Here is a 27,128-nt window from a genome sequence, read left to right as displayed (position 1 = left end):
AGCTAAAAATTCCCTCCTTGGCTTCCACAATTAAACTCTTCTAAATCTTCTTTTAACTCTCAACCACTCCTTCTGTTCCCTGTAATTCCCTCCACAAGCTTCTTTTCCAACCCTCAATTGTGAGCAATCCCCAGGCTCAGTCCTTGCAATCATGCTCTTCTACTTATACATTCTTTAAGAGGCCTCAACCACTTTCATACCTCCAACTATAGCCTTTTAAGCTGAATGACTAAAATTTAGATTCAGTTCAAGGTTTAGTTCCAAATTTACATCCTTTTGCTGGAAATTGCTTGAAATACCTGGCTGTCATTTCAAATTCAACACAAGCTAAGAATTACATATTTTTGGAGGTAGCCTAACAGTTAAACTTTGACTTCTTGTCACCTGGTTAAACTCCACTATTCCTTCAGTTCAATCATTTTCTCAGGAAAACATTCCCTGACTCTCTGATTAGCAAAATGTCCACATCTCTCTTTTTCATAGCACTTATCATAGCTACAATTTTCCATTTATTCTGTGATTTGTAATTCTTTAATGGATACCTCCTCCACTAGATGGTAAACTCTGTAAGAGCAGGGATCATGTCTTTTCAGAGTGGGAGGTGAGGGGTATGATAACCACCATATTCCCAGCATCTATCATTAAGTTTTGGACATGGAGTAAATAATATTTACCCAAAATTTGTCATATGAATGAACAAAAGCACTCTAAATTTTTCCTAGGTAATAAGTCTCCCACCAATCCCATCTCCATGTCCTACTAGTCCACCATCATCCAGGTCTTTACTTCACAGTTTAATGACAAAAGCAGCTCAATGAGCTCCTTCACATTTTCCTTACTTCAATCCACACTGCACACAAGAATAATTTCCTTAACTATTTTACCATGCCATTCTCCTACCCAATAATCTTCACTACTTCCCACTTCTCTCAAAAACAAATCTAAACTTATGCAGACCTTTCACTAAAGAGCTCAATCTGCCATGAACACTAATGTCAGCTACTCGGGGCAGCTCTTCCCACTGGTCACGGCTTTGAAAACCACTGATTCTTCTCTGACTCTCCTTTATTCTTCCTTGCAAACCACCACCAGTAATATTACCTTGGAAATGTTACCATTAATTGCATCACAAATGCACCACAAATGCCTAACATTAATGAAGCAAGTCTTGTTGGCAATAGATTTACAAACCATTTCTTAGGATGTATTTCTTAGGGGTGCCTGGATGGCTCAGATGGTTAAAGCGTCTGCCTTTGGCTCAGGTCATGATCCCAGGGTCCTATGATCAAACCCCAATCGGGCTCCTGGCTCAGCACAGAGCCTGCTTCTCCCTCTCCCTCTGCCCCCTTCCTGCTCATGCTCTCTCTCTCTGTACCTCTGTGTCTCAAATGAATAAATAAAATCTTAAAAAAAAAAAGGATATATTTCTTTTTTTTTTTTTAAGATTTTATTTATTTATTTGAGAGAGAGAGAATGAAAGACAGAGAGCATGAGAGGGGGGAGGGTCAGAGGGAGAAGGAGACTCCCTGCTGAGCAGGGAGCCCGATGCGGGACTCGATCCCGGGACTCCAGGATCATGACCTGAGCCAAAGGCAGTCGCTTAACCAACTGAGCCACCCAGGGGCCCAGGATATATTTCTTAGAAGGTATGATTAGTACTGTTATTTATAACATTCTTATTGATCATAGTTGCAGAAAGTTTCATTTTATAAATTTGTCCTTAAATTCTAATGATCACAGGTTCAAAAATTCTAAGTAAAATTATGGCAAATTAAATTCTGCTATCTAAAACAACAGATGAAGACTAGTTCAATATCAGAAAAATCTATTAATATACCATTAAGAAACTGCACATTTCCTTTTCAAAAAGTTGTTTCTAAACAAAATAAAATATACAAAACATATACTTAAAAATAAGAAAAAAATTTGACCATAATGTATCACTATGCTATGACAGTAAAATCTTTATGAAATATAATAGTATGTAACACATTCAAGTGGCTTAGTTATTTAAATCAAATAATTTAAACTGTGTTTTCTGGGCGCCTGGGTGGCTCAGTTGGTTAGGCGGCTGCCCTCAGCTCAGGTCATGATCCTGGAGTCCGGGATCCTGGAGTCCAGGGATCAAGTCTCACATCAGGCTTCTCCCTCTGTCCCTCAACCCGCTCTCATGCTCTCTCTCACTCTCTCTCTCAAATAAATAAAATCTTTAAAAATAAAAATAAATAAACTGTGTTCTCTAATGGCAAGTATGTTTTCCCCAGATGGATTTTTCAGATTATATAGTTAAGATCTATAGAGAAAGAAATATTACTAAATTTTTTAAAGATTCTTTATTGTTAAAACACTTATACTACTTCTAAGTGATTTAATTCTATGCCTGCATAATTTTATTCATGTTTCAATACAAAGAACTTCCTGAAATAAAAAGCTGCATTATTAAAGTTAGAATACCTCTGGATTAGAAAAACAACAAGCACATGGACATTAGGCAGGCAGGTACCACACCACTAGAAAACCACAAATATGACCCCAAAATTTTGCAGGGAAGAGAAGACTATCAAATAGGCTTGCTAAATTTAGTGCTTTTGGAGAACAAAATGGACCTCAATTCATGATTAAACATTACTAAAAAAACAAAACAAAAAACACCTTAACAGTCACACTCCTTGAACTTCATTAAATAAACCTGTCCTCACACCATATCTAAATTAAAAAAAGACAGTGAGAATTTTACCACAAATTTTTAAAAGGAATTCCAATTTGGCTTTTCAAAAAGAACTAAACAAGGAATCCAGCTATTCTGTGTTTTATCACCAGTGTTAAATTAAATCCAGAGACATTAGGTAATTTGCCCAAAACTGAAGTGAAGGAGAGAGGGTATAAGAATGATACAGTAGCATAAACAAAGAATGTGTTTTAAAAATGGTACTTAATATAATTAGGGGCGCCTGGGTGGCTCAGTTGTTAAGCATCTGCCTTCGGCTCAGGTCATGATCCCGGGGTCCTGGGGTCGAGCCCCGCATCGGGCTCCCCGCTCCGCGGAAGCCTGCTTCTCCCTCTCCCACTCCCCCTGCTTGTGTTCCCTCTCTCACGGTGTCTCTCTCTGTCAAATAAATAAAACCTTAAAAAAAAAAAATTTAATAAAATAAATAAATAAAAATGGTACTTAATATAATTACCTTGGATAAAAGCTTCAAGCAAATACAGACAGAGGTCTAGGACCTCAAGCTTACTGTGAAGGCACATCACAGTAAGAGGTCTCTATTAGTAAGTTCTTATCATTAATATAAAAAGCAGCCTATAAAGTCTAATCCAAGGTGTTAAATCAAATCCAAGTTTACACACAAATATCAATTAATCACACATTAATGGGAATACTTCTTTTAAATAATCTAAAAATAATTTTTAAATACTTGCTCATAAACTATTCCAAACCTTGAATGAAAGAGCTATAATTCTTCCATGTAATGCTAAATTGACATAAAATAATCTGCCAACTCCCACAGAATATCCTGATCAGTAGTAGAATTCTTTATATCCCATAGAAAGTTTTCCAGTTCACCAAATGCTTTCAGATCTATTACATCTCACTTAACCTTTACGCCTTACAACTGCTCATTTTTTAAAATAATTTTTTAAAAAGATTTTATGTATTTATTTGACAAAGAGAGAGTGAAAGCGAGAGGGAACACAAGCAGGGGGAGTGGGAGAGGGAGAAGCAGGCTTCCCGCTGAGCAGGGAGCCCGATGCAGGGCTCAATCCCAGGACCCTGGGATCATGACCTGAGCCAAAGGCGTTAAACGACTGTGCCACTCAGGTGCCCCAGAACTGCTCATTTTTATAAAGAAACTGAAGCTCACCAAATTGACCTGCATAAAATAATTTAGCATCTATGGTTTTCTGACTCAAAGTTTTAAAAAATATTATATATGATGTTCATATTTAGTTAAAATACATTCCTTTACTTCATCAATAAATAAAGCATCACTACCAGAGGGCGCCTGGGTGGCTCAGATGGTTAAGCGTCTGCCTTCGGCTCAGGTCATGATCCCAGGGTCCTGGGATCGAGTCCCACATCGGGCTCCCTGCTCCTTGGGAGCCTGCTTCTCCCTCTGCCTCTCTCTCTCTCTCTCTCTGTCTCTCATGAACGAATAAATAAAATCTTTAAAAAAAAAAAAGCATCACTACCAGAATAGGCATTATCAGCACTTTCTAAACTAGGTTGCAAGACATCCCAAACTGGATATTAAGAGTCCATTTCAATGAGTAACTTTAAGTGTTTGCTCAGCAATTATTCAGTTTGCTGGTGGAAAAATTTAAAACACAAATACAAATAAACACTAAATCATGGGCATCACCACTGTGAATATGTGCAAAGAGACCAAATTTTGTTGCAAAAACTATACACACAACTATTTCTTGAATGATTTGTTTCTGTGCTGATAGCAAACATTCTCCATGGTTGAATCTGCTTTCATTTTCTCTGCTGAAAATTTGATGAATTCTGAAGTGTTGCAAGGAAAGAAATTAACTATTTTGGAGGAAATATTATATAAATGTTATGTAAATACATTATATAAATGAATTTGCCTCAACAAGTAGCATCATTTCACAAGTATTCTAGTTTGTAACCTAACCACATAATAAACAAAAAATAAACCAGGACCCAAATTTTAAATGTCCTTCTGGCAAAAAGGAGTCATTACCAATACCAACAGCATTTTAACATATATCCAATCATACTAAACTGACTCTTAGAAACCTCCAGCTAAATAGGCGCCTGGGTGGCTCAGTCCTGAAGCATCGGCCTCCGGCTCAGGTCATGATCCCAGGGTCCTGGGATTGAGTCCCGCATCGGACTCCCTGCTCTGCGGGGAGCCTGCTTCTCCCTCTCCCACTCCCCCTGCTTATGTTCCCTCTCTCGCTGTGTCTGTCTAATAAATAAATAAAATCTTTAAAAAAAAAAAAAAGAGGGCGCCTGGGTGGCTCAGTTGGTTAAGCGACTGCCTTCGGCTCAGGTCATGATCCTGGAGTCCCGGGATCGAGTCCCACATCGGGCTCCCTGCTCAGCAGGGAGTCTGCTTCTCCCTCTGACCCTCCCCCCTCTCATGTACTCTCTCTCATTCTCTCTCTCTCTCAAATAAATAAATAAAATCTTAAAAAAAAAAAAAAAGAAAGAAACCTCCAGCTAACAGCCAACTTCTGAATCAAAGAAACACAGGCAATGTACAGCAAGAATAAACCTACTCTAGACTTTAGTATGTCAATGGAATTAATTTATCATCACAAAAGACTGATCTCTCAATCATCCAATGAAGAAACAACATTTCAAAAGGTTAACAACATCCTATACAAACTATTATTATTATAACTACATTATTAAACAATTATTTTGGGTGATGGAGGATACTGGCTCAGAATAACAATTAGTCTCCATTTTTGCTACATTCTACTATGAATATTTTGCTATGTTCTTTTTTTTTTTAAGATCTTATTTATTTAGGGGTGCCTGGGTGGCTCAGTCGTTAAGCGTCTGCCTTTGGCTCAGGTCATGATCCCGGGGTCCTGGGATCGTGTCCCGCATAGGGCTCCCTGCTCAGCGGGAACCCTGCTTCTCCCTCTCCCACTCCCCCTGCTTGTGTTCCTTCTCTTGCTGTCTCTGTGTCAAATAAATAAATAAAATCTTTAAAAAAAATTTTATTTATTTATTTGAGAGAGTGGGCAAGAGAGTACACAAGCAGGGGCAGAGGGAGAGGAAGAGGGAGAGGGAGAAGCAGAGCAGGGAGTCCGACGTGCGGCTCGATCCCTGGACCCTGGGATCATGACCTGAGCCGAAGGCAGACGCTCAACCAACTGAGCCACACAGCCCCCTTACTTGCTATGTTCTAATAAACTTAAAGAATAAATCTATCACTATCTCAATGCAATCTATAATTCACCATCATATGGCATTGTTAAACTCTCATGTATAATAGCAAAAGTTCCAACGTGTATCAATTTGGCTTGCCATGCCTTACTGCAGGGTCTGCCATTCAGGAGAAAGCTCAATTCCCAAATTTGATATACCTCAAAGCATCTGGAATTCTTTTTAGTTTACATAAACTGATACTTACAATAAGGGAAAGGACACATCCAGAAACAGGCAACTGTGGAAAAAAATTCTTCAGTAACTGAGAAGAAAAGGGAGTGTCTGGGTGACTGGGTCAGCGGAGCAACCAGCTCTTGGATTTGGCTCAGGTCTTGATCTCACGGGTCATGGGACTGAGCCCTGCATCCGGCTTTGCACTCAACAGGGAGTCTGCGTGAAGATTCTCTCCCTCTGCTCTTCCCCCTCCCCTCCCCTTTCTCTCTCAAATAAATAAATCTTAAAAAAAAATACACCTGAAGAAAAAAGGAAAGTCTAAGAATATTGGCTCACCAGAGCAGAATGAAGCAGACCCACTTCAGAAAAGATAATGGTTTTCCTAACCACTTTAAGGCACTTTAAAATGAGGGGGGTGGGGGATGCAGTTTTTTTCTACCCAGATACAAGATTTTTAAAGTTCTGGCAGCAGGAGGATATTTTGTTTTAGTAAGCACAATAAAAATTATGAATTAAAATTGACATGGAATACAATTTTTCATACAACTTACATGTTTAAAACTAACATCTTTATTGATAAAGCAAAGATAGTAAAATGTTAACTGTAGAATTTCAGTGATTGAGTATGTAAGTGTTCAATGTATGATTTTTTTTCAATGTATGATTTTTTTAAGACTTTTCTGTATGCTTGAAACTTTCATAATAAAATGGGGGCCAAAACTAAATATATCTCTTAGAAACAATGGTGCTTAAATAAGATAATGTACACAAGCACATAGTAGTTGCCCAGTAAATGTTAATCTCCTTGTTCCTTTTGAACAACATCAAAAGAATAGGTTATCTCAAAAGTCAACAACTTCAGGTTCTAGCAATATTTATGTTCTTCAGCAAAGAACAGAACTTGAGGGGCGCCTGGGTGGCTCAGTTGGTTAAGCGACTGCCTTCGGCTCAGGTCATGATCCTGGAGTCCCGGGATCAAGTCCCACATCGGGCTCCCTGCTCAGCAGGGAGTCTGCTTCTCCCTCTGACCCTCCTCCCTCTCATGCTCTCTGTCTCTTATTCTCTCTCTCGCAAATAAATAAAATCTTTAAAAAAAAAGAACAGAACTTGAAAAGCCTTCATCAATAAACAGTATAAACAAAGTCCTTTTAAAGGCACAGGCAAATGCAGAAGAAAAGGGGACTCCCCTAGCTGCCAGGAAAAGGAGGGAGGAAGGATGGATTAAAAACCATGGCACTGGGGCGCCTGGGTGGCTCAGTCGGTTAAGTGGCCAACTCCTGGTTTTGGCTCAGGTCATGATCTCGGGGTCATGGGATCAAGCCCCACACTGGGCTCCCCGCTCAGTGGGGAATCTGCTTGAGCATTCTTTCTCTTTCCCTCTCCATCTGCCCACCCCCCACGCACTCACGTGCTCTCTCTCTAAATAAGTAAGTAAAATCTTAAAAAAAAAAAACACATGGCACCAAGAAAGAGAGGAAGAAGGGAGACTGTTTCGTTAACCTAGGGCTTGGGGCTTAATGATGAGGGACAGGACACAAGATACTGACCCTCAGCAAGTATTATAAAATTAGAACTGAGATCAATATGTACCGCTGAGACTGCTTCCATACTTTAAACCTAAGAGACTGTACACAGAAAATTGATCACAAGAAACTATCTCCCTTTCTACACAGAGTAGAAAAAAAAGAAAAACCTGATTATTTATCAACAACATTCACCTTCCTAGAGAAAATGGGAAGGATCATTAACTTCTGAATGTGACAAATCAAAAGCTGGCACATGAACCTGACCTGACTTGCCCAGAAAACTGCAATGGAGCTTGCTAGCTGTCTGCTAGAATTGCGTGCTTTCCTTTTCACAATGCCAAACTGTCACTGCAAGTGCTTACCCAGTCCCCCGTGTAGCTAGGTGCTGCACGTGAAGAGTTCTCACCAGTGGAATGTGAGCGAGACAGTCAATCATTTCAGGGCAAGGGCTTTCAACAGAAGGTGGTTGAAAGGGTGAATTATATGATATGTGAATTATATGGAAGGAAGAAAGAGAGAGAGGGAAATAAGGAAAATAAATAAATAAATAGATAGATAGATAGGTAATAAATAAATAAATAAAAGTAGCAGGCAGGCAGGGGTTCTGACTTTCCAGCGTGAAAGCAGAAGACTCTGAAGCCATAAGCAAAAGCACAAGATGGGAGGAACCAGGGTCTCTGGATGACCAGATGGCTAATAGTCTCCCGCAACTTCTCTTGTGTTAAGCCACTGATATTTTGGGGTTTACTATGGGGAGTTAGTTTTGCCCCAAATAATACATTAACTGAAATGAAATATTTTATCTTCTAAGTTAGTAAAAAGGCTTGGCTCAACCCAGTTACAGAGAAGCTGACCCCTTGACACATAATGAAATTATACCTGTGGCACTCTTGTGCTAAAGTAGTTTTGTCAACATAGGGCAATAAAGATCTTTTGTTATCTTAACTTTTTAAAAATATCAAATAGACATATTACAGGCTCAAAAATTTTTTTAATAAAAAATATAAAGAATATAGTGGAAAGTTTCCCACCCCTTTTTATCCTCCATTATTAACCTAGTTTCTTCTGTCTCCTTCCAGAGCATTCTAATGCAAATACAAGCAAATAATTTAATAATTTAACAATAGATCTTGGAGATCTTTCCATACCTGACGTAAACACGTTCTTTTCCACAGTAATACAATAGCTTATTGTATGAATACACATAATACATTTAATCACTCCCTTATTGAAGGGTGTTGGGTTATTTCCAATTATTTGCTATTACCAAAAAAAAGCCTCAATAAAATATTTCCTACACATTGATCATAGTGTTACATATAAAGTTTCAGAAGTAGGGCTGTTGGGTCAAAAGATACATACATATATTTACAATTTTAATAAATAATTCATGATCTCCTTTTCTAACAAATTCTCTCCATTCAATCCCATTTGGCATGTCAGAAGTTAAAATTCAAGCGATGATGATTTCTACTACTACTTATGAAGGATTAATTATTACAGGAATTGCCCCCATAGTAATTAACAACTGGACAAAATATATGAAATAATTTTCAGTAACTGGACAACAGGCAGCATAGGCTTATGATCCCTAAGAGAAGGGAAACAAGGTGAACCTATGATTACCCCAACTTACTGCCTGGAGGAGGTTTCTAGGCTGCAGCACAGGATAGAGGAGCCCAAACAGAATCTAGTATTCTCACTGAGTAGAGGAGAGAAATCGAACTTCAATGGAATCAAGGTGGCTAGAACTTATAAGATAGTGTACTGGAAAAAAGAGCTACACAAAGAACCCAGGATATCTGCAGAGGGATCCCCTTGAGTGTTGTTTTATCCTATCCATGTGTGGTGGCAAATAAAATACAAAAGCAAATAGACCAAATAATTTCTGATGCTCACACAAGGCAGGGAGTAGTTCATTCCCACCAGCCTGAGAGACCTCATGTTTAATTGCCTGCTACTGTCATACAACTCAGGACATTGGGTAGAATCCTAGAAGAGTCACATCTTAGTAGCGGAATTAAATTAGGCACAGACTACAGGCCTCTCTGGACTTACCATAACAAAACTTAAAAGCAAGCTCAAAAGGCTCAAACTAATCTGCATATAACCTCTGTGCCAGACAAAATCCAACATTCTTCAAAGGAATTCAACAAAATTCAGCACTCAAAGGTGTAAAATGCACAGTGGCCAATATCGAATAAAAAATTGCCACACATGTAGGCGCGCCTGGGTGGCTCAGTTGGTTGAGCACCAGACTCTTGGTTTTGGCTGGGGTTATGATCTTGGGGGTCGTGAACCTGAGGCCCACTCAGTGGGGACTCTGCGTCTCTTCCTCTCTCTGCTCATTTTAGCACATGCTTTCTTTCTCTAAGATAAATAAATCTTTAAAAAAATTACCACACATGCAAAGAAACAGGAATGTGACCATAAGAAGAAAAATTAGTCAGTAGAAAAAGACCAAGAAATGACAACTGATGGAATTAGCAGATGAGGACCTTAAAACAGCCATTATAAATACACTCAAGACTGTAAAGGAAGGGGGCAAGAAAAGACTATAAAGAAAGTGGCACCTGGGGGGCACCTGGGTGGCTCAGTCGTTAAGCATCTGCCTTCGGCTCACGTCATGATCCCAGGGTCCTGGGATCAAGCCCCACATGGGGCTCCCTGCTCCGCGGGAAGCCTGCTTCTCCCTCTCCTACTCCCCCTGCTTGTGTCCCCTTTCTTGCTGTCTCTCTCTCTGTCTGTCAAATAAATAAATAAATAAATCTTTTAAAAAAAAGAAAGAAAGAAAGTCACACCTGGCTGGCTCAGTTGGTGGAGCATATGACTCTTGATCTCAGGGTTGTGAGTTCAAGCCCCACGTTGAGTGTAGAAACTACTTAAAAATAAAGTCTTTAAAAAAAAAACTGTACAGGAAAACATGAACATAATAGAGAAATGGAATATATAAATGTATATATATATACACACACACAAAAGACCCAAATCAAACTTCTACAGATGAAAAATAAAATATCGAAAATAAAAAACACACAAGATGGCTTTAAGAGCAGACTGAAAGCCAGAGAAGAAAGGATCAATGAACCTAAAGACACAGCAATAGTAATTATCCAAAATGAAACAGAGTTGGGGCGCGTGGGTGGCTCAGTTGTTAAGCGTCTGCCTTCGGCTCAGATCATGATCCTGGAGTCCCGGGCTCGAGTCCCGCATCGGGCTCCCTGCTGGGCGGGGAGTCTGCTTCTCCCTCTCCCGCTCCCCCCTCTTGTGCTCTTTCTCTCTGTCACTCTCTCTCTCAAATAAATAAAATCTTTTTTTTTTTTAAGATTTTTTATTTTATTTTATTTTATTGAGAGAGAGAGAGAGCATGAGAGAGGAGGGGCAGAGAGAGAAGCAGACCCCCTCCTGAGCAGGGAGCCCGATGCGGCACTCGATCCCGGGACTCCAGGATCATGACCTAAGCCGAAGGCAGTCGCTTAACCAACTGAGCCACCCAGGCACCCCTCAAATAAATAAAATCTTAAAAAAAAAAAAAAAAAAGACTTCAGACAATAGCAAGCAATTAAACCTATGTAAAATTAGAGCCCAGGAGAGTAGGGACAGAAAAACTATTTGAAGAAACAGGCACAAAGTGTATGTTCAAATATTTGTTGACAGATTTAAATAAAAATGGGAAAGGCTATAAAAGACAAAATAAAAATATGTATGTAAATGTAAAATTTATCAGAAAAGCAATGTGATAACACAGAAAGACAGAGGCTTTACATTTAAAAAGATCTGGGTTGGAGTCTTAGCTCTTTTTCTTAATACTTACGTGACGAACAAATCACAATCCATCTGATTCCTTTTTTTTTTTAATTTGTAAAACAGGCTTTTATTCTACCTACTGTATACTTTATCAAGAGCTACAAGTGACATAAAAAAGAGTTCTGTAAATCACATACTGGATAGCAACTTACTTGACTCAGATTAATTAAATATTTAGGGAGAAGACTGTTAGGCTAATACTCATTTTTTAAAAAGCCAAGTATATTTGGGTAAGGTCCTTTCTGATATTTGCACCTGGTTCCACATTTCCACTACTGCAAGAGTTAAGAAAAGTTTTTTGGAACACATTATTTTATATGAAACAAAACTCTTAAGTCACCTTTTTTATGCCAAATAATCTTATTAATTAACCCATAGAGTAAGTGCTCAGTAAATATTTTACAAACGATGAGCAAAAGTGTAAGATAATCTAGACTGATTCTGATTCTCTTCTTTTGGTCCTGGGGACAGATAAACCAAGTAAAAAGTCAGGGGGAAAAAAATTTCAGGAAGACTCCCAAGGTGAAACTCTCCACGAAAATGACAAATTCATCCTATCTCCTCACTCTTAACTGTAGATTTCAAGATGATACAAAAAAGTAAACAATGGAATTGCTGTAAACGCAGATATTATTTACTCAAAATCTGAACTATTAGGTTGAACCATATGAAATTGCTCCTTTTATAAATCAAATATGACCAAATATTGGTAACTCTTCAGTTCAATCTAATAAAAACAATGTAGCCAGAAAACCATGCCTAAAGAAGAGCTGGAGTGGGAGAGGGCCACTGGGTTATGCAAAGGAAAGATACTGAACAATATGCTGGTGCAGAAAATTCCCAAATCACTGAATATAAAATCTTTACCAACAAATATTATTTACATAAATACTCTGTAAACTCACAGGCTGTAAGGCAGTGTAGGAAGCCTACACCACTACACCACGTATGGGGAGGGCTGGGGACACAGGATGGCAGGATGTTGTATGAGCTAGCAGGAGGCAGAGCTGGAGAAGGAGGCAGAGATCACGGCACTAAAGAATGTAAATTTGTCTCCATAAGAGGAAGGAAACCCCACCAATCTCTTCTGATTTCTGTTTTCACTATTCTAATTTCTCCTATTTTAGATACACTTTCAAGGTAGAAGTCAATATACAATAGTATAATTTCTCCAAACTTCTTATAATAATAAAACAACAAAAACAACCAGACACACCAAAAACTTTTATCTGTACACATGGCAAACAGTGAGGTCCTAATAAATCAAATCAGTTTTAATAACATGACTGTGGAATTTTAACTGTTTCAAAAGTATTCAAAACTAACTCTGCTACCTAATTACCTCAGAAAGAAGTCTTGCATACTGAAAATATTTTGCACTATCCTTAACATATGATTAATTTATGTATTTATACTTTAATATAGATTGTTTCACAGGCCAGAGAATGTTCCAACCTTAGCAATATCAAAGTCCTGACATATTACTTTCCCTCTGAAAAGTTGCCAATCTTCAGGAAAATTTCAGTGATTTTTATATTTATCTGGTTTTATAAAGGGCAAAAAGAATCAATGCCTTCTTTTTCTCAGCTAATAAAAAGCTATGTTCTTAGTCATTCCGTTCTGCAGAGGGAGGATCTGCGTTAAGTAATGTTGTCTTCAGAATACAAGAACTAATTCTTTTCCTCTTCTATTTAAGAACGGGACTTTCCTTTGTCTGACAGGCAGTATACTCCAAATTTAGGCATCATTTAGGCCAAGAGAACTAAAGAACATTGGGCAGAACTGAATTCCTTTTCCCAGAGAATTCACTCCTTTGCACTCCATAATCTCAAAGTGCACACACTTTAAATACTCAGTAAAGACTATAAATGTTCTTGGTGCGCCTGGCTGGGTCAATCAGAAGAGAATCCAACTACTGATCTCAGGGGTCCTGAGTTCAAGCCCCACATTGGGTGTAAAGATTACTTAAAATAAAATAAAATAAAATAAAATAAAATTCTGAAAGAAAACAACAAAAAAAAAGACTATAAATGTTATTGACCTTACTCTTTAAGTAAGTTCAACTAAAGTTTTCATTAAGGAGCCTAGGAAGTATTACATAAAAGGTGTGGCACATTACATTCACTTCACATTTCTCTTAACACACACTGAACATAAAACCTTATCCTTTTTTTTTTAAGATTTTGTTTATTTATTTGACAGAGACAGACAGCAAGAGAGGTAACACAAGCAGGGGGAGTGGGAGAGGGAGAGGGAGAAGCAGGCTTCCCACTGAGCAGAGAGCCCGATGCAATGTGGAGCTGGATCCCAGGACCCTGGGATCATGACCTGAGCCGAAGGCAGACGCTTAACGACTGAGCCACCCAGGCGCCCCCACAAAACCTAATCTTGAATGATTTCATCTGCAACAACGAAGAAAAAGGGAAGGGAAAGACCATTAATGGGCAAATGCAATTTGATGCAGAGTCTACATATTTAAAAAATTTTTATCCTCACCATAACCCTGTGGGAGTGGGTTTCATATCTCAGTTTTATAGATAAGAAAATTGAAGGTTGAAGAGATTAATTTGCCCAAGGTCAGAGTAAGTGATAAATGAGCTGGGATTTGAATCCAGGACTGTGATTCTGATTTTTATTTCTTATGTTAAATAGGTGTGCTCAGTAGATGGTACTAATTAACAGAAGGCAGATTTGTTCATGATTAAAACCCTCCGCTACATCCCCTTCTCCCTCCTTGAAGTTTCTGTCCACTTCAACTGTTTATCACATTACGTAGCTGATGGACAGTGCAGGAACTCTGGGAATTCTGTTGACTATGCAGGCTCTTTCTAGTTTAAATTTAAGTTACAAAAGAAACCTTCCTAGATACTTTCTGTATCTTTCTTTAAACATTATTTTTTTTCTTTCCTTCTTTGTTGTTCCTTTGCATTTGAATTGATTTATAGCTTGTATGCACATTCTCCTGGGTAATTTTTCTCCCACATCATTTCAATTCACTGTTTATCTTACTTACTCTAAATATATATCACATTTGTTATTTTTAAGGAACACAAAAACAATTTAAAAGTTTGTTCTATTTTACAAATGTACAGATCCAGGAATTCAAGTGAGCACCCATTTCACTATGACTCCTCCCCCTACAAAGAATTATACATGATATTCACATCTTCATTAGAAGGTACTATAAATACTATGCATTCAATCTAATATAATTTTCTAATTTCAGTAAAATTATTAAAGCTGAATGAAAATAGATGCCTGGTTCTCTTAATTCATTGTTTTTAGATTCCAGTCCACACTTCTTGTTCCTCCACACTCTATTTTAATGCAGATACAAGAGTTACCACTGGCACAGTTCTGAAGGGCCATCATCTGAGATTCCTTCATAAGTTTCCAATTTCTATAACTCAACCAAATAAAGATGAACCACTTACTGACTTCCAGTTTTATGAGTATTGTTCTTCTCAACTTGAAGGAGCACCCCTTACAACTCATAAATTAGGCATGAAAATGATGCCAGATTAGGAGGCATTTTAAAGTAGCTACATTAAGAATTTCATGATATGGGGGAGCCTGGCTGGCTCAGTCAGTAGAGCATGCTCAGTGTGGTAGGTTCGAGCCCCACGTTGGGTGCAGAGATTACTGAAAAATAAAATCTTAAAAAAAAAAAGAATTTCATGATATGAACAATCAACTTAAGAAGAATGAAAAGTACTGACAAGCTTTTTTCTGATCCTCCCAACCACTTCCTCTAGCATATACCCTAGCATTTAATTTACCCTTCTTTTATGGTACTTATTATTTCATAACTTACATTAATTTTTATTTTTTTATTATTTTTTTAGGATTTTATTTATTTATTTGACAAAGAGAGAGAGCGCACACATAAGCAAGGGGAGCAGGAGAGGGAGAAGCAGGTTCCCCACAGAGCAGGGAGCCCAATGCAGGGCTCGATCCCAGGACTCCAGGACCACGACCCAAGCCGAAGGCAGCCGCTTAACCAACTGAACCATTATTTAGTAATAATTTTTAGTAAAGATATCTTTTTCTTCTTCCAGGTCAGTGCTGTCCATTAGAAATCAAATGTAAACCACATCTATTATTTATGATTTCTAGTGTCATATTAAAAAATAGAGTAAAACTGACTTTAATAATGTATTTAATCCAAAATATTGCCGTTTAAATGTATAATCAATATAAAAAATTAATGAGCTACCTTACATTTGTTTTTTTGTACTAAGCCTTTAAAATCAAGTGTCTTTTACACTTAGAGTACATCCCAATTCAGACTATTCATGCTTCAAATGCTCAACAGCTACATAGAGCTGGTGACTACCACACTGGACTACCACGGGGATGGAAGAGGAATGAGCTATTTTGTAGTTGGACAGACTTGCTTTCAAATCAATTCCACCACTTACTGGCCCTGAGGCAGTCTCCTCATTAAATAATAACAATACATCTCTGATAGGATTAAATGAGATATAATGCCTGGAAAACATCTGGTCCCTTAGCACAGGGGACACAGAAAGCCTTCAATAAATGCAAACTATTATCAGGTATTTATATTCTCTAACACTCAGCACAGTGTCTTACACATAGTAGGTATTCAATAAATGTTTGCTGAAGGAAGAAAAATTAATTTGCATGACATCCTATAAGCCAATTTAAATGCTTATTTTTCAAATATATAAACAGGTGAAGTTTTTTGTTTTGTTTTTTGCTGACTAAACTGGTTTTGAACACATTAGGAGAAGTGTACAGAAGAGAAATGTACCATTTCATCTTTTGGACTGTTCAAGTATTTTTATTTTCTTCCAAAGAACAATGAATTATTAAGCAACTATACACTATTAAGCAAGCACTCTATTAAGAGACTTCTTAGAAAAGTACTTCTCATCAATGACAGTGGAATTTTACAGGTAACTCTCAATTATCTGCAAGAATATTTTTATCTCAGGTTGGAATAAAAACACATCCCATTTCTAGGCTTTACTTGGAGAACGAGCCAGTGGTACATCTAAGACCCTTTATAATCTGGACTGAAAAAATTCTCAAACTCTATTTTCATCAGTACAACCCCCTAAATCTCTTAAAGTATCTCCCCCTTTCACCTGTGCTTTTAATTTTTCATTCTCTTCCACATAATTGTTATCTTTTTTTTTTTTTTAAGATTTTATTTATTTGCCAGAAAGAGAGTGAGAGTATAAGCAGGGGGAGCTGCAGGCACAGGGAGAAACAGACTCCCAGCTGAGCAAGGAGCCCAATGCAGGACTCGATCCCAGGACCCTGGGATCACGACCCGAGCCAAAGGCAGACGCTTAATTGACTGAGCCACCCAGGTGTCTCGCACATAATTGTATTCTTACAGATCACAGAATCACAAAGTATCAGAGCTAGAAGGATCTTAAGAGATAATCCAGTCTTGGTATTTTCCAAAGCAGGTACCATAGAAGGTAAGAAAGATAATTTCAGAGGTGTCAGTACTGTATACTTAATGGCCATGTATTTTGTTTAATGTATATTAGAAAAATATAAGTAGCACATCAAACTTAAGAATTCATGTGTATCTTCACTTATGACATGGTTCAACAGTCACAACTTAAGGGAGGAAAAACTTTTTTTTTAAAAGATTTTTATTTATTTATTTATTTGACAGAGAGAGAGAAAGACAGCGAGAGAGGGAACACAAGCAGGGGGAGTGGGAGAGGGAGAAGCAGGCTTCCCACGGAGCAGGGAGCCTGATGCGGGGCTCAATCCCAGGGCCCTGGGATCCTGACGTGAGCCGGAGGCAGACACTTAACGACTGAGCCACCCAGGTGCCCCTTAGGGAGAAAAAACTTTTAAGCTAAGAGCAGAAGAGCTGGATTCCACTCAAGCCTAAATCCTGATTTTTTAGGATTTTTAGGCTCTTTTCATTGCCCTAAACAATTTACTGTCTGTACAGCACCAACAGATTAACATTCTCTTACATAATTGTTTCTTGATCACAATCTCATTTATCAAACCAACTGTAAGCAGTGGTGGTATCTTAAAGCACTAGTGTTCTTTCATAATAAAAGATCAATAACGCCTTGATTTTGTGGTTAGATTGCTTCCAACCACTGAGAGGTAGCACTGGAGGAAATTCCACATTGGCTCAAACAAAACAATCATAACATATCCTAAAGCCAAACACTGTTTGGATTAATTGCCATTTGCATTATTCACATCACTATTTCCTCCCATGAATGAATAAGGAATCAGGAGATGGTATACCTATAAATCCTAAAAACTACACAACATATACATAGAATATAGGAAACTTGTACAGGTTAAATAACAAGGATCTTACTGGGTGCCTGGGTGGTGCAGTCTGTTAAGCACCCATCCAGCTCTTGGTTTCGGCTCAAGTCATAATCTCAGGGTTGTGAAATCGAGCCCCAAGTCCGGCTCTGCGCTCAGAGCAGTCTGCTTAAGACTCTCTCCCTTTGCTCCTCCCTCCCACTCGTGCACACGCTCACTCGCTCTCTCTCTAATAAATAAAACTTTAAAAAAAAGGAACAGGGGTCTTAGAAATTGTACTATTACCCAAACCTCTCATTCAATACACGAGGAAACCAGAACTCAAAGTGGTAAAAAGACTTGCCCACGGTCGTATGGTTAGCTAGTGGCAGTGCCAGCTCTAGTCCTAATTCACTCTGTGCTGGTCCATGGATTCAATACAAACAGTAGGGAAATATGTCTAAATTCTTCCATTATACTAGTACAAATCCTGCTTCAGGTAAGATGGAATTTGAAAATCTTTTCATTAAATAGAAATTCTGCTCATGATGGGCTCAAATTAGAAATTAAATCAGCTTTGTCTAATAATGCTGGTCTGTCTCCCTGAGAAATCTACAATATTCAAGTGCATAGGACTTGTTGCTACCCAAACTGTTCTCAGTAGTAAAGAAAAGAGGATTCTAATTCCAGGCAACTTCTCTCATTTTGTGTCCATTTCTGAAACCCTGGCATTCTCAAAAGTCACATACCAATTTCCCTAGCTGCAACCATCCATGGTAGATTGCAAAGTGTATGACTTTGAAGTCAAAGAGAACTTGCTGAATACCAGGTCTATCACTTAGGACGTAACATCAGACAAATTACTTCATCTCTGTGAGCCTGTTTCTCAACTAAGATAATAAGACATTCACCTCTCAGAACTATCAGGAATATTAAATGAGATAATACAGACAGTGCAAAACATGATCTTAGGATACCGTTAAATGAAAGGTTAAGAATAGAGTAGAAGCACCTGGCTGGCTCAGCTGACAAAGTGCGAGACTCTTGATCTCAGGGTTATAAGTTCGAGCCCCACATTGGGTATAGAGATTACTGAAAAATAAAAATCTTCAAAAATAAAAAATTCTTTTTAAAGAATAGAGTAATAAAAATGTTCATCTGTGAGTTTGAAAGTGGGTTTACAGTTTGTAATGTTTAAATGTTAATTCCTGTTCAATACATAAAAGAGTACATCTTAAATAAATATTTACATTCAGTTTTATTTTTTTAAGTCCTTATCAAAGATACACATTCAAGTAGTTAGAAAGTGAAATGGAAAAAAAAAAAAAAAGGAAGTGAAATGACATGTGTCTGAGACTTGCTTTAAAATATGCCAGTCTCCTGGGCGGCTCAGGCGTTAAGCGTCTGCCTTCGGCTCAGGTCATGATCCCAGGGTCCTGGGATCGAGCCCTGCATCAGGCTCCCTGCTCAGCAGCAAGCCTGCTTCTCCCTCTCCCACTCCCCCTGCTTGTGTTCCCTCTCTCGCTGTGTCTCTGTCAAATAAATAAAATCTTTAAAAAAAAATATGCCAGTCTCCCAACTCCTGTGCCAAACGAACAAAAAATGTAGAGACAGCTGAAGCTGGGTGATGCATACATGGAATATCACCATACTATCCTACTTCTGTGGGTACTTGAAATTTTCCATATTAGAAAGGTTTTTTTTTTAAAACCTAACAAAAACAGGGGCGCCTGGGTGGCTCAGTCAGCTAAGCGTCTGCCTTCAGCTCAGGTCATGATCCCAAGGTCCTGGGATCGAGCCCCACATCGGGCTCCCTACTCAGCGGAGAGCCTGCTTCTCCCTATCCCTCTGCCTGCTGCTCTGCCTACTTGTGTTCTCTATCTCTCTGTCAAATAAATAAATAAAAAATCTTAAAAAAAAAAACTAACAAAAACAAACAGATATTAAAAAAAAAAACAAAACCCTAAGAAAAACTATGCACATCACTAATAAACTCCCAAGAAACCAATGTTTCCATCTGAAACTTCTAAAGACAAGATAACACCGGTCATTTCAGCCAAAAGTACATAAAGTATTTTATTTATTTATTTTTTTTTTTAAGATTTTATTTATTTATTTGACAGAGACAGAGATAGCGAGAGCAGGAACACAAGCAGCGGGAGTGGGAGAGGGAGAAGCAGGCTTCCCGTCGAGGAGGGAGCCCGATCCCAGGACCCTGGGATCAGGACCTGAGCCGAAGGCAGACGCTTAGCAACTGAGCCACCCAGGCGCCCCAAAAATACATAAAGTATTTTAAAATTACTCTCAACATAAAGCATGTCTTATCTCTTCATTAAATACTAACTACATAGCAGTACCTTCTCTTTCTTTGGTATTATTATTCTTCCACCTGGTAGAACAGCCCAGGGTATATTTTTCCTTTTTCCCCTTTATACATTGTTACATTTTTTATGACTAGCACTACTACTAGTTCTATATATATATATACATGTATGTAACCTAACATATATGTGTATACATGTATATACACTAACACATGCCAACACCACACACACACACACACAACCAGGACTACTATCCCATTATTAGTACTATTACATCTACTATTTAATAGTGGACCCACTGGGTATACTTGACCTTTTAAAAAGCATGACTCATCTGAAAGGGCTCAAAAAAAAAAAAAAAAATCCCTCACATAACACATAACATTCACAATAGCAGCCAAAGTGACTGAGGAAAAGCTGTGAACTATAGTCCATATGCAGGTTTACTGTAGTTTACACACAGATTTTCAATTTGTTGATATACCATACATTAGACAAACTGAAAGTATCAGTTGAAATTATTTAAAGGTAGCCATAAATACCTTCAAATAAAGTTTGTAAGTGAATTACTACATAACTTTGAACACTAGAGAGAATCTTAAAATATTTGAGCTCAAGACTGAACCTAACACTATATACCCCCATGTTGTTTCAAAATACAAATGTTTACTACCATTTAAATACTCACATGCTTTGCCTTTCCATAATTCTAATAGCAAGTACACAGAGAACAGTCTCCTCCAAATTTGTATCCAAAGGGATAAAGAAGGAAACAAAACAAACAAACAAAAAACAAAGAAAACCCAAAGGGATAAAGAAGCACATTATATCAACTTCCCTATCAAATAGTACTACTTAGCAAAAAGCAAATACAAAATATGTTCCATAATTTCACTTCAAATGTGTCTAGGCAGTTTCTTTCTTTAATTCAGGTATGTGCTTTCAAACACATAAATCAGATCGAACTAATTCTCAGACTAAGTGGATTTAAATGTTCTTTTGCTGTCTTTAAAGAAAAAAAAAAGGTAGTTTAAAATAGCTCCACCTCCAGAAGCTTGGCAGGCTCAGTCCCTAGAGCATGCAACTCTTGATCTCAGGGTTGTGAGTTCGAACCCCACATTGGGTAAGGAGCCTACTTAAAAATAAAATAAAAAAAGAAAATAGTTCCACTTCCTAAAGAACATACATGGTCATTCATGGTACTCTTTTTTCAACTTTTATGTATATAAAATCAGAGGAAAATTAACTAAATTATAAATTTGGAAAGCTCTGCTCCCCAAAATACCCCCAACTACAATTTACATGATACTTTTTCTTCCTCTGGAGCATAAAACTGACTTCATTGGTTTATTCATCCTCAATCTGTTGGCAATATTTACTGAGTCGCATCACTGAATTAAGTAATCTGGAAAGTTACAAAGGAAGTAAAGGACCTAGTAACCACCCTCAAAGAGTTTATACATCCTCTCCATAAGGGAGGAAAAACGTAGTTACTGAAAGAGTATCCTTGCTGAGAATCTTACAGTCAAATGTGGAGCAGGGACTCCATTTTCAAGCCAGATTCTCTGCACTAAGTAATGCAAGACAGTACCTACAAAATTAAACAGACTCCAACAGTGGTCAAATCTGTTATTTATGGATTATATAAGCTGCTACACACTTCTACTGAATGACAAAGGAAGCCTGCTCTTGTAAGTGGAGGTTTCCAAATGTCCCTAATGTACACAAAGAGACGTACTCCAAGCATGGGCCATTTTTTGCCACTATGCCTAATAACATCCTATTTCTGCCATAAGCCACAAACAAAGTGTTTGGTCACCAATATTAGGGTCCTACTCTGAGGGAACAACATCGATTTTATATCCTCAAAGACCAAATAGAAAATTCCAAAAAACCTGACAGTTAAGAATGTCAGCTGTATCTACTAGAGAAGTAGCTGAAGAATAAAGAATGACAATGAATTATCCTTCTAGTCTTCAAGTTGTAGATTTGTGAGAAGTCATTTGCCGCCCCACATTTCTTTTGGCTCAGGAAATTTCCTTTCTCTCTGTCTTCGGATTATGTATGTCTTTTCCTCTTATGAATTACTCTGTATAGAATACTAGAGCAGGTATCACAGTGGGACGGGGCGGGGGGGGGGGGGGCGGGGGGGGCGGGGAGGACTGCCAAGCCTAGCAATTTTCTACAAACCAGCGATCCCATGATCATGAACACCTTACAGAATTCTAATGATACAACTTCCCACACAAAACTGTATCAAGCAGCAGTTTCATTCTATTTGTCAACCTCTAGGTCTAATTCTATACACCTAAATCTTTTTTTAATATTTTATTTATTTATTTGAGAGAGAATGAGATAGAGAGAGCATGAGAGGGGGGAGGGTCAGAGGGAGAAGCAGACCCCCCGCTGAGCAGGGAGCCCGATGTGGGACTCGATCCCAGGACTCCAGGATCATGACCTGAGCCGAAGGCAGTCGCTCAACCAACTGAGCCACCCAGGTGCCCTATACACCTAAATCTTAAAAAACAAGCAAACAGACAAACAAAAACCCCACAACCCTACCAGAGTTGCTCCCAAACTTTGAGAATTTTCAAATATGTCTGCAGCATTAAATCAAGAGAAGACATGTCAGTTAACTGACTCACATTAAAGAGTATTAAATCTAGATTTCATTAAAAGGTACTCTAAAATCATATTCAGACGTCAGAAAGGCAAGATCCCACAACCCAATCACAAATACTGTATAGGTATTAACAGCTTCGACTGCTGTCCCCCCACCAAAACTTTTCAAGCTTTGGGACTCTAATTTACTTGGAGTAATAGCTTGAGATTCACTACAAATTGACCAAAAGAAATTAAGGAAAAAAAAAAAAAGATACATTAGCTTCAACACCCTATTTGATAACACGAATTTGCTAAATTACAAAAGAATGGGGTAAAGACAGTAAATTCGGTATTGACTACAATACACATGAGAACAGAACCTGAGTTACCTAGACAAACGTTATCTACTGCCAATAAATAGATCATTTCTTAACAGCTTAGGTACGCCCGCCGACCATTTTTCATGTTTAAAAGGGCTGCTACGAACTGTCCAAGTCTAAACAAATAGCCAAATTCTAAGCAGGTCTTCCGCGAGGAGCCACTGTGCTTAGAGCATCACACAAAAGACCGGAGCAAACATAAACACGCTCTGGGCCTTCGCAGACAGCGGCCAGGAGCCAGGTCTGAGTCCCAGACCCCCGTACCAGAGAGGGAGTGAAAGCGGGCGGGGGGGGTCCTCTGCTCGGAATGCGCTGGGGAGCTAGTTAGAGACGGGGAGGGAAGGAGCGCAGCACTGAGGAAGAGAGAGAAGCAGCGGGCCGGCGTCAGCGGCGTCCAAGGCCGGCACCACCCTCGGGCCCGCACCAGGCCTGGCCCTCCCGGCCCCGTCCCGCCTCCTCACCTCCCTCACGTCCTGCAGGCACTCGAGAACCGCCAGGTTGTTGCTCCAGGTGTGCTTGGGACACACACGGGTCACGTCCTCCCTGCAGGACTCTTCCTCCGCCAGCTTCCAGCCCCCGCCAGCCCCGCCGGGCCCCGCTCCGCCCCGCCGGGCTGGAGGCCCACCCGCCGGGAAAGGCGGCTGCGGCGGCTGAGGCGGTTGCTGCGGCTGCTGCGGCTGGTGCTGGAGCTGAGATGACTGAGGCAGCTGGAGCAGCGGCTGACCTGCCGGCCCGCCGCCTCCAGTCTGCCCTACAAAGGCCGGAAAGTTGGCCCCGGGGCCCTGGCCCTGGCCGTGGCCGCCCTGGCCCGGGAGTTTCTGGGCCCCGGCCGCCGCGAGCAGCAGCAGCTGCAGCGCCGCCGACAAGCGGAACATCCTCCGTACACGTCCACACGCCGCCATCTTGGGTCCGCGGCGAGCTCGACGCACCCGCCGGCGCCGCGTATTTAAATGAGGGGCGGGCCCGAGGGCGGGGCCCGGTGGGGCCAGTCCGAGCCCCTCCCCGGCCGCCGCAGATCCGCGAGCCGGGAGCGGAACTTTGGGGGAGGCTGCGCTTGAAACGGCCCACGCCCTGGGCCCTGGAGGCTTTTTGCCTGGGGAATTGCTGGAGCGCCTTAAAAAGCCTGGGCTGGGCGGCTTTGCCTCATTCCCTTGGTTGTCGTCACAGAAAAATAAAGAGGATTTGGGATTGCCACAACCAAGATGGCCGGTAGAGTATGTCGCCTGTTCAGTGATTGGGGGGGAAAAACTAAAACAAAAAACTTTGTGTGTAGAGGTGAACTTTACACGATCAGGTGTATTCCGAAATCTAAGAGCCTCTTCTTGCATCTCTCCCTGCTGCTTTCTACCTGCCTCAATCTTTCTTACCCAGGAAGAAGGCAGTCTTGAATAATGGTTAGGAGCACAGATTCGGGGTAAGAGGAGACGCGGTTAAAATCTTTGCTCCCCTGCAGACTAGGCAAGTCCTTTACCTTTCTGAGCCTCATTCTTCTCGTCCCATGAAGAAGAGGAGGAGCTCTAATGTGAAATATAATTGTGAAGATTAGAAAAAAAATGATAAGGGAAGTGCCTAGCCCACAATATAGAACTTAAAAAGTTATAGCCAATATTAATAAACTGGGAAGCCTTTTGTGCCAGAGTCCTGATGGTAGACCAGAACTTAACCTCGTGTTTAAAGGAGGAAAAGAAAATAACAAAACAGGTCTTTGAGGTCTTAGGTTTCAAAGTCTATGCCTTGCGGAACTGTTTCTGCTGACGGGCATGCAGCATCTTCATATTGTGCAGAGATTGGTTGTTTCAGTTCACACCGTATCCCCTCCCTTTCCTTAGAGGAGAGATAATACCTTCTCAAAGGTCTTCACGTCGATTGTCATTTGAGCCTTGTATCAGGCCTGGGTTGGATTCTAATTCAACTGAGGAATGGCACAGAGATGGTAACAAGTTCTCCACAGCAGGGTTGAAACACCTGCCCAGGATGAACTCTGCCAGCCTGGGAAGAGGATCGGGGAGGCTTCTCACTGCCCTGGTGCACTTTTATCCCATTCTACCAGTACAGCATATTGAGGAATGAGGATAGCTAGGGGCATAGGATCCCAACTGGGATGTTCAAAATGTTCAAAACTGCAACTTCTTCTGTCCTGACCCACAAATGGGCAATGAAGATCAAATCAGACATAACTAGAGTCTAAGAAGTTGGGGGGGTGCTGGGTGGCTCAGTAGGTTAAGTGTCATACTCTTGATTTCATCTCAGGTCATGATCTCATGGGTTGTGAGATCAAGCCCCACCTCAAGTTCGTGCTCAGCAGGGAGTACGCTTGAAGATTCTCCCCTGCCCCTCCCCCCACTTGCACGCTCTCACAGGCTCTCTCTCTCTAAAATCAGTCTCTTTTTTAAAAGATTTTATTTATTTATTTAAGAGAGAGAGTGTGAGAGAGAGAGCATGAGTCGGGGAGAGGGGCAGAGAGAGAGGGAGCTGGAGGCAGGGCTAGATCCCAGGACCCTGAGAAGACAGCCGCTTAACGACTGAGCCACCCAGGCACACCTGAAATAAATAAATCTTAAAAAAAAAAAAAGAAGAAGTTGGGTGGGGATTCAGAGACCCCATAAGGAATCCCGGAGACCGAGAATATCCTGGGAGTACAAACCCCCCACTATGGCTGCCAGCAGGTCTCTATCTTTGGGAATGAGGGTATGTTGGCATCTGTGCCAACACTCCCCCTCCACCCCGCTACTGCCAGAAAATGGTCCTGAGGCTGATGCTAACTTTAGCATTGACTAAGGCAGCCCAGGATTGACCAGATAAACATACATATTCATTAACAGATAACGGCATAGGTAAGTTGTCAGTTAGCAGGCTGGAGACGTCACCAGAAGTTCTTGAAAAGTCACTAGGGGCCATTAATTTTCAATAATGGGTCTGCATGTGCTCAGACAACAAGTGGGAGATTATTTTAAACTAGTTTAAGGGGGTGCCAGGGTGGCACAGTTGGATGAGCCTCTGACTTTTGGTTTCGGCTCAGGTCATGCTCTCAGGGTCCTGGGATTGGGCTCTGCGCTCAGTGCGAAGTGTGCTAGAGATTATCTCCCTATCCCTCTCCCTCTGCTCCTCCCCTGCTCTCTCTAGCTCTCTCTCTCTAAGATAAATAAAATCTTAAAAAAAAATAAATAAACAAGTTGAAGGCTAAGAGTGCCAGGCTGTTTAGTGAGAAGAGCATGCAACTCTTGATCTCGGGATCGTGAGTTTTAGCCCCACATTGCGTGTAGAGATTACATAAATAAATAAAACGTTTTAAAAACATTTAAAAATAAACTAGTTTAAGGCTAGAAATTGACAATCTGTTGAGAAGGCAGCAGTTGCCTATCTCTCATCCTGCACTGAGGAAACACTAGACCCAGCCACAGATTGCCTCTGGAGATAGGAAGGAGTGTATGTGCCTATCTTAAAATCACAATGACCAAGAAGCAAGAAACCCAGAGAAATCTGGGAACCTCGCCAGCTCAGGCTGTGTCAGGCAAGTCTAGACTTTATACAAGGTACAAACCCCTAAGCCAGTGGGAAGAGGGTTGACCAAACTTGGGTCTCCTGACTGCAATGACTTTTCAATATAAAATAGACTAGGGGCGCCTGGGTGGCTCAGTTGGTTAAGCGACTGCCTTCGGCTCAAGTCATGATCCTGGAGTCCCGGGATCGAGTCCCGCATCGGGCTCCCTGCTCAGCAGGGAGTCTGCTTCTCCCTCTGACCTCCCCTCTCTCATGCTGTCTGTCTCATTCTCTCTCTCAAATAAATAAATAAAATCTTTAAAAAAATAAATAAATAAAATAAAATAGACTATATCTGGGGCACCTGGGTGGCTCAGTCAGTTAAGCAACTGAATCTTGGTTTCGGCTCAGGTCATGATCTCAGGGTGGTGGGGGGGGTGGTGAATGGAGCCCTGGATGGGCTCTGCACTCACTGCAGGGTCTGCGTGTCCCTCCCCCTCCCCTTCTGCTCCTCCCCCAGCCCACACTCTCTCAAATAAATAAAATCTTAAAAAAAAAGATTGTATTTATGTGTTTATTTGAAAGAAAGAGAATGAGTGGGGTGAGGGGCAGAGGAAGAAGCAGGCTCCCCGCTGAGCAGAGAGCCTGATGCAGGGCT

General features: G+C 40.2%; 1 protein-coding gene across 7 annotated transcripts in view; it reads right to left on the bottom strand.

Moving 5' to 3' along the window:
• The window catches only part of GLG1 (golgi glycoprotein 1), a 174,909-nt gene extending 150,989 nt beyond the window's left edge, over nucleotides 1–23,920 (bottom strand). For all 7 annotated transcript variants that reach the window (XM_064580152.1, XM_064580153.1, XM_064580154.1 and 4 more), the window contains exon 1: nucleotides 23,452–23,920. In XM_064580152.1, coding sequence (XP_064436222.1) covers nucleotides 23,452–23,892 — 441 coding nt within the window. In that variant the 5' untranslated portion in view covers nucleotides 23,893–23,920. The remainder of the gene's footprint in view (nucleotides 1–23,451) is intronic.
• Nucleotides 23,921–27,128: the final 3,208 nt, after the last annotated feature.

The sequence above is a fragment of the Mirounga angustirostris genome, unplaced genomic scaffold, assembly GCF_029215605.1.
Source record: "Mirounga angustirostris isolate CCGP_5_RB_7025 unplaced genomic scaffold, mMirAng1.0.hap1 SCAF_16, whole genome shotgun sequence".
NCBI lineage: Eukaryota > Metazoa > Chordata > Mammalia > Carnivora > Phocidae > Mirounga > Mirounga angustirostris.
This window is presented reverse-complemented; position numbering and strand designations above follow the sequence as displayed.